General features: G+C 49.1%; 1 protein-coding gene across 5 annotated transcripts in view; it reads right to left on the bottom strand.

Moving 5' to 3' along the window:
- Positions 1–12,310, bottom strand: part of LOC106746732 (junctophilin-1) — a 40,552-nt gene that overhangs the window by 23,435 nt on the left and 4,807 nt on the right. For all 5 annotated transcript variants that reach the window (XM_014623642.1, XM_014623641.1, XM_014623639.1 and 2 more), the window contains exons 2-3: positions 11,101–11,659; positions 6,801–7,012 (exon numbers count right to left, since the gene is read on the bottom strand). In XM_014623642.1, the coding sequence (XP_014479128.1) occupies positions 6,801–7,012; positions 11,101–11,414 (526 nt within the window). In that variant the 5' untranslated portion in view covers positions 11,415–11,659. The remainder of the gene's footprint in view (positions 1–6,800; positions 7,013–11,100; positions 11,660–12,310) is intronic.

The raw sequence follows: 12,310 nt of genomic DNA, 5'->3' as shown, positions 1-12,310 counted from the left end.
GGAGGGGCGCTCTACGGCCGCGTGCAGAGATATGTAGGACATTTGTCTTTTTATTAAACCGCAGCACGATATCGGTCGTTCTACGTGCCAAGGTATCGATTTATTTTCTCGACATTCTTTTCTTTTGCGCGGCGCGATATCTCTCTCTCTCTCTCTCTCTCTCTCCCCATCACGCTCTAATTAAATCCCCCCCGGGTGTCACGTTAGAGGCGAGCCGGCGGAGGGGGCGGATGGGTTCGCCATTCTTCCGAAATAATTATTAGCTCGTAAATTATTCCGCAGTGTAACGGTGCCGGCGCTGCAATAATTTTCGCGCGACACGCGCGCATGTGCCACGCGCGGGAGCGCGTTCTATCGAAAGACCGCGGCTAAGTCACGGACGATTTATCAGAAAGGCGTGCGGATGGTTCAAGAAGTCTATTAAACACGAGGGTCTGGAGATTGATATTATGAGGGAGGGAGGCGTACGTCGGGCGGCCGGGGGGAAGACGGGGGGAGGAGAAGGTCGATGTGTTGTTGCACCTCTTTACCCTCTTTCCTCCACACGCGCGATCGACAGCGCGTTCTCGCGCGCGCGCGCTCACACCGACGCGCACGCGTCAGCGTCGGTATTTATAAATAAATGCCTCGGCCACGTGCCACGGGAGAAATGAAATGGCGTTCGGAAAGCGCCTTAACTCGACCGAGAAGCTTAAAACGAGTGCACGCGCGTACGTACGTGCACGAGTGAATGCGTGCGTGCGTGCGTGCACGCGTACGTAGGAAGAAAACACGGACGGAAGGAAGATCGAGGATGCCGCGAAAAGCCAAGCGAGAGAAAAACGCGCTCGTAAAAAATCTTTTCGCGGGAAGGACGAAGAGGAGAAAATAGTAGCAGGGCAGAGCATTCTTCGAATTTAAACGGTGGGAATGACGGCAACGGATCGTTTTATACCGTTCGACCCTGTCTCTCTCTCTCTCTCTCTCTCTCTCGATGAATCATTCGTTACTTTCGTCCATTCATTATTCGCTAAAGCGCTTCGAAGAAGCCGCGCACTCCGAAACTATGATGATGATGCATCGCGGTTAGACACCCGTTGAAACTGGACACACATCCATATAAGATAACCAAACGTTTTAACAGCCAAAGCTAACACCCCCGGCCGATTTGTGACCGAATCGTTAACCAAGAATCCCTCTTGCTTAATATATACTGGACTATTTACCAGCAAATAATTCAATGCTCACTCACACATGATACGATTCATAATTTTTCGGAGCGATTCAAAGTCTTTACATACAGGTATGTTTCTTCATTAACGGCCGCTATTTATATTTGCTAGAAAATTATGGTTATTTTCAGTACCAAACATACCACTCGCTTGCTCGCCCTCGACCTCGCTCGTTCTTTTTTGCACCGCTCGTTCAGCAGCGAAACGCGATACTTCCACGAATATACCTTCGTACACGGGACCTTTAATTACGGACGATAATTGCGGGCGCGTGCACGCATGCCGCACGCCGATAAATCTCAGACGAGGATGCCCTCCTCGTCGTAGTTCGCGGGGCCTGATGGGGCGACGTTTATCAAGCTTGCGATGCAATTTCCGTCGGTTGCGCACGAAACGTTTAGCACATTTTTTACAGACGTCGTTAGGAGCGCGCACGGTTCACGCGGGTATGTTAATTTGCGGCCAAAGGCAGACGAATCTGCTACGGCCGCGTAGGAAATAACTCATTCCAGCGGCAAAATAATCGTCGGGAGGGTAAATTGCAGCCTGAAACCGCTTCATCCGCGCTACTTGCGATCTCGCGATGGAACTATGTTGCTCGATAATTTAATATCCGAATAATCTCCTTCAAATATTCGAACGTCCTTTTTTTCTACGTCCGAGTGCCTCTCCCGATTAAACGGAACGAGGGCTCGCAAAGAGCGGCGCATTTTGTAATAGAGTTAATTTCGAATTAATCACAGAGCGCATTGAAATTCAACAGCCGTGTAGCGAGAATTTCGTTCGACGTATAATTACGAATCGAAAGTTATTATCGTTATGCGTAATGATTATGCAATTTATTCGATGCACCTGCAAAACGAGATAATTGAGTGACAAGTGGCTAGATTTGCGGTGTAATATGCAAATTTGACAGGATCCCGCGGTATATTGCCATTCGCAGAATCAACAAGCTGTAACATATCGCGACACGGCGCAAGGTTGTTTTTTTTTTCTTTATGGGAAATATAAAAGCAAGCCAACCTGTCCGGATCAAACGTCGGAGTATGAGCCTGGTATTTTAAACGACGTACTGTCGATACGCGGTCATATCGACGTCAAAGATACGCGAAATATAGATCGCTGATGTTTACGCGGTGATCGTCGGCTGTGTTTGCGAGCCGACGTTGCAGCACGTTTCTCGCACGTTAGCAAAAAAGTATTCGCACGTGCTGAGAGTACGTGGCGGTATTTAGAAAGCTCCCAGCGAGCGGCAGACGCAGCTCGTCGCGATCGTCCGAATCGATTCTAAAGTCATCCGAGAGAATCTTGACGAAATGAAGACTCTTCGTTAATTTCTCCCACGACCACTTCCATTCCTATCAGACCGCGCATTACGCGGAGCTTAAGTGACGCGGAGTACTCGCAAATTCACTTACTGTTGCATGCGCGCGTTACGCAAGTACGGCACGGGAATGGGAATGAACAAATTACCTCGGACAGAGATCGTGAGCATCGCGGCGGAAGATTGCCGGCAACACGAAGAAATTTATAGCGTCGGCGGTGGCTGGAGGGAAAGAGCCCGATAGGGCGAAATAAATTCGCGGCACGGACGTTTAATTGAGCGCGGAGAGGCGCGCGTTAATGCAATGGATTTTCGAGCAGAGCGCAGAGTAAAGAAAACAGAGCGTCGTGAGAGACGGAGAGAGAAAGAGAGAAAGAGAGAGAGAGAGAGAGAGAGAGAAGGAGGGAAAAAAGTGAGAAACTTTTTATCCTTTTCAGCTGGACCGATTGCATCGGTTCGAGAAATTTACGCGCACCGAACCGTGAGAATCTCGTACCCATACGAAAAAAATGATCTTAGGTCAGCTTAGTTCAGTTAAAAAGACCAGGTCATCTATTTTTCTGCGCGGCGCCGCACCGGTGGAGAAACGTCGGTGGAAGCGAGTGGAGGTGGCAAGACCGTGGGCGACCTTGACCCGCAACGGAGAGGTTCAAATCAGGAGGTGAACCAACCGGGCCTTCCGCGAAAAAGTTGGGCGCGTCCGCGACGGTGCCGACGACGTCGTTCGCGTGGACTCGCCCTTTTCCACGCGCATACACGTGCATCCCCTCTTCCGCTTGCGCGAGGCTAGCGAAGCTTCAATTTTGAGAATTTCGAGAAGTCGTCTTTTCATTCCGATCCGAATTTCACGTAAGCTCGCTTAATAAGAGAAGACGATGAGGATATTTCTAGTAGCGACAAGAGAAACTGGGGCAAGTTGACTAAAAGGATCAAGCTGACTAATCGATTATTTCTGCTATTTTCCAACAGATTACAGAATCGAGCAAGGGGATTTCGAACTTGTCAAAGATGGTTACGAAATCCTTACTCGCTCGATTCCATAACTTCTGTGTTAGAAACAATAGAAATAATGAATTAGCCAACTAGCCCCGGTCTTCCCTGTGTCAGTCGAAAGTGCGGAATCTCATTTCTCCCCGGCTGATGCGCGGCTGGGGAAATGATTTAATGAGCTCGCGGTCGCTCCTGTCGCGCTTGTTCTCGCCGGACGCGGTGAAACGTGGCGCGCATACCGGACGGCGTTATATAAACAGCGTTCGCGATAAACGCCTCGACATCCGGCCGATTTTCGATAGGAAACTGCCGGCTCGATCTCTCGCGTCAAAATAACGCTAACACTTCACTTACCCCCGTTGCAAAAGGCAGAGAGATAGAGTGAAAGAGGGAGAGGGAGAGAGAGTGGTCGGCGGCGCGGATAAGTTTTATTGCATTTCATTCTGCCCGATGCTCTTCAGCGCTTTATTTAGACCTCAAACGGCCCAGCTGCCCGCCTTTTCACTTACCTAGGCTGGTTCATCTTCAGGAAATTGAAGCAATCGCGGATAATAGGGGATATCGTGTGTTCTATCGCGGAGTAGCTTTGTATTTTTACGTATACAATGAGGGAAAAAATAGAGGGGGATAAAATTAGCCGCGATACGGAAGAAGCGTATGTCACCGGAGAATTCGATAATAATTGATTTAGAGCTTCGTATCGGAGCACGCGAATCTCCTCTCTCTCTCTCTCTCTCTCTCTTTTACGATCGGGCGATTTATGGCGCACGATAAATATCGAGTCGACTGATTTCCGTCGAGCGATCGGACGCGCTATTTTCGGTTGGGCATAATGTACACCGCTCGCTCGCTCGCTCGTGCGCGCGTCCGACGTGACGTGGCCGTGTCAGAGCACTTCCAGTTTCTGAATTCCGGTTGCAGTACGAGGAAGATCGCGAGATTTCGCATATTAATCATTCAAATGGCGCGTATTACCGGGAAGCATCGCGGGACGCCGTTTGGCGTTCGATTCGCTTACCCCTCCACCCCTCCCCCACCGTCCGAGAAGAGTTCGCGATTTAATCGCGCGAGGGAATCGCGAAAATCTCGCACTTTGGAGTGTTTCGAAATATCCTGTCGCTGCAACAGCGAAACAGGCCAAAACTCGCCGCAAAGTTACAGGGAGATCTTCCATTTGGTTTGCCCGGCAACTTGCCTCGCGACCGTTGAGATTCAACATCTGTCATAACCCTAACATTCCTCCGCGCGCGAAGCGTCGCAAACAACTCATCTCGCGAGAAAAAGGGCGAATATCCCATGCGAGGGACACCCCGTCTTAATTCAGCGGCCGGTGTTCCACCTATACGTTGCACGCGGACGTATAACTTCGCGATCTTTCGCGCTAGATAACGCGTGAATACTTCATGACGTTTTACCAGCGATGATCGATCGTCCTCCTCTTTCCTCATCGGTCAGACTGTGTGACACGGCTCGTCTAGCGACGTATCATTTATTCGTAACCGCAGTGACGACAGTTACCAGCTCTGCTTAACGTATTCCGCGATAAATTAGATAAAATTCCGCTTGATTCGACCGTGAGTTCCACGGTGGGGTTTAAGGAGGATTCTCTGCTTTTATAGGTATGAAAAATTGATGTTTCTCGGAATCAAGTTTCTGTGCAAAATATAAATAAATACATCCAAGTTTTGTGTAGCAGCTTGTAAGAGCAACGTCACCCGTGTACCAAGGAGCCTGGAATAAGCGTCAATAACAGCGCGCGCGCAACAGAAAGAAAGAGAGATGTCTCTCCCCGGAGAAAAGAAAAGAAGCGAGTGTACAGGACGTAAGGACCGCGAAACGAGGGAGGAGGCTGTCGAAGGTCGCATCGATTTTCAGGAATGTCGCAATCGTCGCGCAACGGTACCATCAATCTCTCCGACGCTCTCGAGAAGACGCCCCCTCGTGACGCGGTATCGATCGGGTGACATCATCCGTCGCGATCAAACTTTTCTCGTGCTTCATTTACGACAGCCGGCGAACCGCAGCCGCCGGAATCGGACACCTCGTCGAGATTGATCGGTATATCGTAATAACGAAATTCGCCAGATGTGACGGAGTAATTACCCGCGTTCGGAAAAGCAGCCCGCTTAATGAGGATTTATGCGCGCGCTTTTTTCATTTAAACGAGAACTGAAAATACTCGAAAGATCAATCGAAACGGTGGTAATCGCTCATTAACGTGACACCGTTATTTCCCCATTTAAAAGCGGAGGAATTCGGAGAGAAGAAGAGAATCATTCTCTCTCTCTCTCTCTCTCTCTAAATACCGTGTCAATTTTTATAGACGTCCCGATTGCGCCACATCGGCCATTAATCTTGGCGCAACTAAATATCTCCGTCGAGATAATGCGAAATCGACGCTCTGCCACGTCGGTTTCTCGCTTTGTTTATTTATCGCGTTCCAAGTCGGCTCCCACCGGTGGAATTTTATTAGACGAACTCGGTGATTTATTTACTGACGATGTCTCGCTTCATAGGCCGACCCCTCGAAGGTTCCGACCGAGGATTTTTCCGACGCGCCGTTTTCACGTCGTTTTCACGTCGTCGGAAGCGAATTACTTGGTCCGCGCGTGCGAAATTACGGCCTTAGGGCAGAATGGTTGGATGACTTATCGGTTCAAGATGACGTTTTCTATTTTTACCTTAAGTCTTAGTCTCAAGCGCAATGATCGTCTTGTGTCTCTGGAGTCTCAAATTAAAAAGCTACTCAGCATCTACTATGGAACTGTTCGGAATCACTCAGCTATTTCTTAGATTTTCTCTTGTATTTTATAGAGAACAGCGAGATTTAAGAATCGAGATAAATAAATTATATTATTAGAATTAGAATTCTTTTCTCGTCTCAGCTCCTATTGCGTTGCAAAATTAAATGTTCAACACAGGGCGAAAATTTCGACTCGGGTCAGTGTATAAAATAATATCTTAAAATTATAATCAAGCCGGCCATTTTGCCCTCACCCGCTGCTTTAACGATTGAAGGAAAAATCGATGGGAGCACGAACTGCGAGAACGCGTGGGTCGACTTGTCGAATTGGTACCTACGATGCCTCGGTAACCGCGTGCATCGCGAATCGATAATCCGCGTCACAACGACAGCTGTTTTACCAGCTTTCGTAGGTGTCCCTGAAAATAGGTCGTCGAACTTCGCCGCTACCGCCGCCGCGCGCAGCGAAGGGTGTATTTCTTATATCTTATTCATCCAACTTTTTCCATTCCTTTCCGGTTCGCTCACTCACCGCTGTCGGCGTAAGTCTCGGACCCGTAGCCGTCCTGCAGGCCGCTGGACCACGTGCCCTCGTATCTCGCCGTGGAGGTGGTCGACTGTCGAACTCCGTAACGACCCTTGAATCCCTGAGTCCATTCTCCCCGATAGAGCCACCGGCCGCGCGTTTCCATGCCCAGACCGTGTCTTTTGCCGTTCTGCCATTGTCCCTCGTAAGCTGATCCGCTGAAACAGTAGTTCGCGTCTCGTTAGTCGTCTTCCCGAAGACGAGTCACCTTCGCCGAGTGTACTCGATAACTACGACGGCAATTCCGTGTCCGCGTCTTTCGTTCGACAACCTTCGACAACCGCGCGTTCTGATACCGCACGAATATCCTTGACAATCACGCCACTATTTACACGATCCCTCGCGTCTTTATAAGAAAACTGGAGGGGGGGGGGGGGCTCGTCTAATTAGCGTCGACGATCATTCGAAGTTGTGTCGCTCTTGACGACGATGACGACATTCCACTCCTCCTCCTCGTGGCCAGGACGCGCAGATCGAAATGGCGACGTGATCTTGACACGTCACGCCGACGTGGAAAAAAGGGCACGCCTACGATCGTCTTTTTTCAAAAAGTATTTTTACGACAGTTATAATTATCGTAGGAGCGGAACTAATCGAGCGAGCCCCCGTTCGCCCGCGAACGATGATTAGATCTTCACTCGCGTCAGACCTGCTCTATTCGCGGAGAATCTCCCGAGGAATGCGTCGTCAAGAATAATACGTTTTAATTATTTTCTGCGAACGATTACACACAATCTTCCGTCGGTATCGGGGGGAAAAGCGTGAAAAGCTCTCGAAGCGCGAATCTCTTGAAAGGGGATCGTTAATCGTACTCGCATCTCTTTACAGACGATCATCAAGGGGGTTGCAAAGTGAAAAAACCGATTTTTCGCATTTTTCCTCGGAAGAAAATCGGAAAAATCTGCGAAAAAATTGAAAACCCCGTTTTACAGTAATATAATAATAATAGTCATTGAAAACACGACACTGAGATTTATAATACTCTCTTTAAGTAAAGAGAGCGGCATATAAGAATACGAGAATTCTCTCAGCGGAAACGGACAAATCTTTCCTTCTTCTCGGTGACGAAGAAACAGTCGCGTTTCATCGCGTGACAAAAATGTCTACCTTTCTCGCGTGATCCGTTGCAGTTCGCGTTAACTAACGTTATAAACCCCGACGCGATGCACAGGTTGTCCCTACCAAAAGCTGTACGCTCTCTAATTATAAATACAGCTGCTAGTACGATAACGCGGATTACGTATTCCTGTGGCGTGAATTTTGAAAGAAAAAAAAAATGAATAAAAGAAAGGCGCGTCTTATCTCGCGGGGAATAGACGTCTCACGAGATACATTAACGGCTGATCAAACAATCTCGCCCGTAAATCGGCCGGCTTTTGTAATTTAAATTTTATCCGGTGCTTATATATCCAAGCTTTCCTCTCGCCGAAGCTTTCCTCCCCTACGAGCGGTGTGAAATGTCTTTTGCGGCGCGATTTTACTTGTCGCGAGGCGGAAACGAACACGAGAGAGGCACGAAATTCCAGGCACGCGATGCGGACATTCTCCGAAGCGCAGCGATACCGACAACACGTATCCGATCTATGAACTCTTAAGTTCGTCTTTGAGTATTGTTACGATCTAGAGCGCAGCCGCCGTCGCAGAGGATGTTGCTAGGAAAACGTGGTCGAAGACCTTGCTCCAGTTTACACGGAAACGAAGCGACGAATTCTCTCGGCCTAGATACGTGCTTGAGAATAAGAAGAAGAAGAAGAAGAAGAGAGAGGTCTCATCTTCTGTTTCATCCCCACCCCATTCTCTCGTTTTTACGCCGCTCTTTCGCGCCCCCAGCGCCGGAAACCGCGCCAGAGAGAAACCGACTTACTTTCAGACGGATCCCAGTCCCCGAAGACGACCGAGGGTGAGCAAGACTCGAACGCACATTCGTACAATGCGATACGTGGCGGAAATTTCACATTCGCCCTGACGATTCTCACGGGTGAAATGGAGTGAATGTGAGAAACTCGAATATGTATATATATATAACAAGCAATGCGAATAAGTGGAGTTTATTATTATTTTATACAAGTTATCGCGTGGGTTCTCCTAACGTGTATTTGAAATTTGTATATAAATGTAGAACAAGCGGGAGATCGTTGAATATTAAAGCAATGTTGAATATTAAACGTGTATTGTTACGTTAAAGCTATATTATTATATTGAAGTTATACACGGAAAGAAATAATTTGCTGGTGTAGCAAATTTTATAATGTTGCCAACAAATAAATGTTTAAATACTTTTTTCTCAGTGTAGTAACTAACAGATTTTGCCGTGACAGCGTAAAATTTACTATGCCAGCAAACTATTTCTTTCCATGTATAATTTCAATGCACTAATTATTTCATAGAAATAAATCTGATATCCTATAAATAAATTTTAAGTATTTCTTTTCTCAGAATATGTACAACAAAACGATTGGTTGTGAATATTAATCGCCATTCGCTGAATTATTCTGCTGAATCTAAAAATTATTTTGCTGTAGAGAAGAATAAGATAGTAAATGTAGAAGAACAATATTTTGTTTTAACAATAAATTAATGCGTCCTACGGTTAAATTCACTCAGCGGAACATTTTCTATCCTGGCGACCAAATCCTGTTTATACTCTAATTACGAATAGTTCGTTAATTTGATTATGCCGATTAAATTTTATCGCAATCAATATGCTGTAGCAACAATGGCTTCACTACAACAGCAAGATTATTTTTTTCCGTGTAGAGAGAGATATTTTAATAAATATTCTATTTGAAATATATATATATATATATATTGACAATTTCTCTTCTCTCATACACCTCGTTTCCCATTTTCCGATCATCTTGTTCTACATTGTGATGCATCGAGAATAGGTAGCTTGAATGGTGCGTTTCGTAAACACCACGAACGAAATCGTTGCGTGTTATCTCGATGTTGTTACATCTTTACTACTTTTACTCAATTAGGTCTCCGTTGCATGCGTGACTCAGAAACACCCGATACGATCGTTAGACCTCCTTCGGGTTTTCATGTCACGTGCACGCGCATACCGTAGAATTCTTTTCAAATTGTCGCAATGCCTCGTTACGACCTATCGGAATTGAAATCCCGAGAATAAGAAGGCGGGATGTTTCAGCGATTATCCCGCTACCGAAAGAATGACGAACGTTGCGACGCACAGAGCGCGGTCCTTGTAGAGAAAAGATAAGCACCCTGTTGCGCCGATCGTAGTATCGAAATATACCGAAGTATCGATCGATAATTCAAGGATACCAACGCGCACGGTTTGGTTTTAACAGTGCGGAATGCTCATCGTCGGTGGCGTCGTCGTTAACGAGAAGAAAGAGGGACGCTACGAATTCAAAAGACTTGGACAAAGCCCAATTTGTAACGAATTGGCATCCCTTTTGAACCTGTTTTCTCGAAACCGGAATTTCAAACACGCTCCATTAATATTCTATCAATATTCGATTCATTCTATTTAAACAAGGAAAAAGGAAACCGATCGAACCTTCGGCGAGAAAAATGTCAAGCTTTCCGGCGCGGAATTTTCGGCAACGATTATCCTGCACGGCCCTGAACTAGGTCCTGGCGGCTCGCGAATCCCGGTGACCCGGTCTCGTTGTCCTTGCGCTCGGTGACCCACTTTCGCAGGATCGGGACATTCCCTCTCAGGTACATGCCGGAATAGTGTCAAGGTCCGCCATTCGCTCATCTCGCGCGTGGCGCGACGCCGCGCGAGTTTCGTCCATTTGACGGAGGCAAAGGCGACGATGAACCGTCAATGAGATCTAATTGGGCACCCGCCGGAAATGCATTTTTTCTGCAGATATCGAGCGGCAACTTTTCGAAATAGCTTCGGTCGAGCTCGAGTAACGCGCGGGCGTTGATAACGCCGAGCGTTCGCCGCCGACGTAACGCGACGTTGGATAACGAGCCTGAAAATTATCCGTACGCTCGAGTCGAGGCGTTAATTCTTCACGAAGCAAAGAATGGTGATGGAAGAGCGGTCGCCGTGCGAACCTCGGGAGTGCGACGAATGAGAGAGAGAGAGAGAGAGAGAATGCAAGATTACTTCCTTCCCTGCGACCAGCCGAGCGTGTTACGTATGCCGCGTTGGATCAACGATTTACCGTAATCACTCGTGATTTATCATCTCAGCATCTCGCCGATCCTGAGAGAGCTCAGGCACATTAACGAGCGTTAACGAAGGTAAATGTGAACGACTCACCTAGGCCAGGTGTAGACGCCGGAGACTTCGAAGCCGAAATGCCAGCTGCCGGAGTAGGCGCCCTGACCCTTGGGCCCGGTGCACACGCCGTGTCCGTGGGCCTTGCCGTCCTCCCAGCCGCCGCAGTAGGTGCCGCCGTCGTCGAAGTCGAATCTACCGCCGTTAACCTGCGCCCGATTGGCGGACGCGGTGGCGGTGCCGGTCGCGCCAGGTTGCGCCGGGCTCATGCCACCTGTTTGCGGCATTTGGGCGCCCCCCGCCACCCCGTTCGGCGCCCCGGACGGTTGCTGGCCGGAATGTGGCTGTTGCTGCATCTCTCGAGGCCGCCGCGGCCGTCGTTCGTTTCCACGTTTCCCTCGTCGTCGGCCCTCCTCTCCGCCGCCTCCGCTGCCTCGACTTCCTCGTTCTCGTCGTCTTGCTCGTCGTGATCGTCGTCTTCGTCGCGCTCGTGCTCGCTCGTCAGCAACGTCCGCACGCGCCCACCCCCGGACGTCGCTCCATTATCCGCCACCTTCTCCTCCGACGCCTCGGCCGCTTCTTCGCGCACCCTACCGGATCTCTGCAATAGCACCGGTGAATCGAGCGTTGATCCGTCGTAATGATCACGCCTCCGCCGTCGAGGCTCGCCGGTGCGCGCCGGCCCGAGGGTACGCGCCCGCGAAGTCGCCGTCTCGGCGGAAGGTCGCGCGCACCGTCGATCCCTCGTTCGAGCCGATTCTCCGAGAGCGCGAACGACTCTCTCAAACTATACGACGCGATCCGCGAGAGAGAAGCCGGACGTGAGAAAAGAATCAGCGAGCCTCGCCGGGCCGGGTTTAATTTTAGTTCGACTTCGAGGAATCGACGTGCGACGCGCGCGAGAACGTGGCTCGCGGATCTACGTCTCTCGATCTTGAGCAGAGAAAGAGAGAGAGAGAGAGAGAGAGAGAGAGAAAATGAGAGAATTCCGTGCTCCCTTTCCGATGCTGGTGAGGATCGAGGAGCCGACGACGAGGACGCCGCGGCCTTGAAAGTCGCGCTCTCCGAATCGATACACTCGACGGTGATGTCTCTTCGTCGAGCACTTTCCTCTTATCCTTTCATCCACCCTCGTTCTCTCTCTCTCTCTCTCTCTCACCTCGGATTCCCGCCTCGAATCCGCGACCGACACCTCGAGAACAACACCTCGAGCCACCTTGTCGTCACCCCGATCACCTCTCTCCCCCCCCCC

This window comes from Dinoponera quadriceps, unplaced genomic scaffold (assembly GCF_001313825.1).
Source record: "Dinoponera quadriceps isolate SergipeBrazil2010 unplaced genomic scaffold, ASM131382v1 scaffold1565, whole genome shotgun sequence".
NCBI classification, from domain to species: Eukaryota; Metazoa; Arthropoda; class Insecta; order Hymenoptera; family Formicidae; genus Dinoponera; species Dinoponera quadriceps.
Note: the sequence above shows the minus strand (reverse complement) of the source record. Positions and strands in the feature narration are given on the sequence as shown.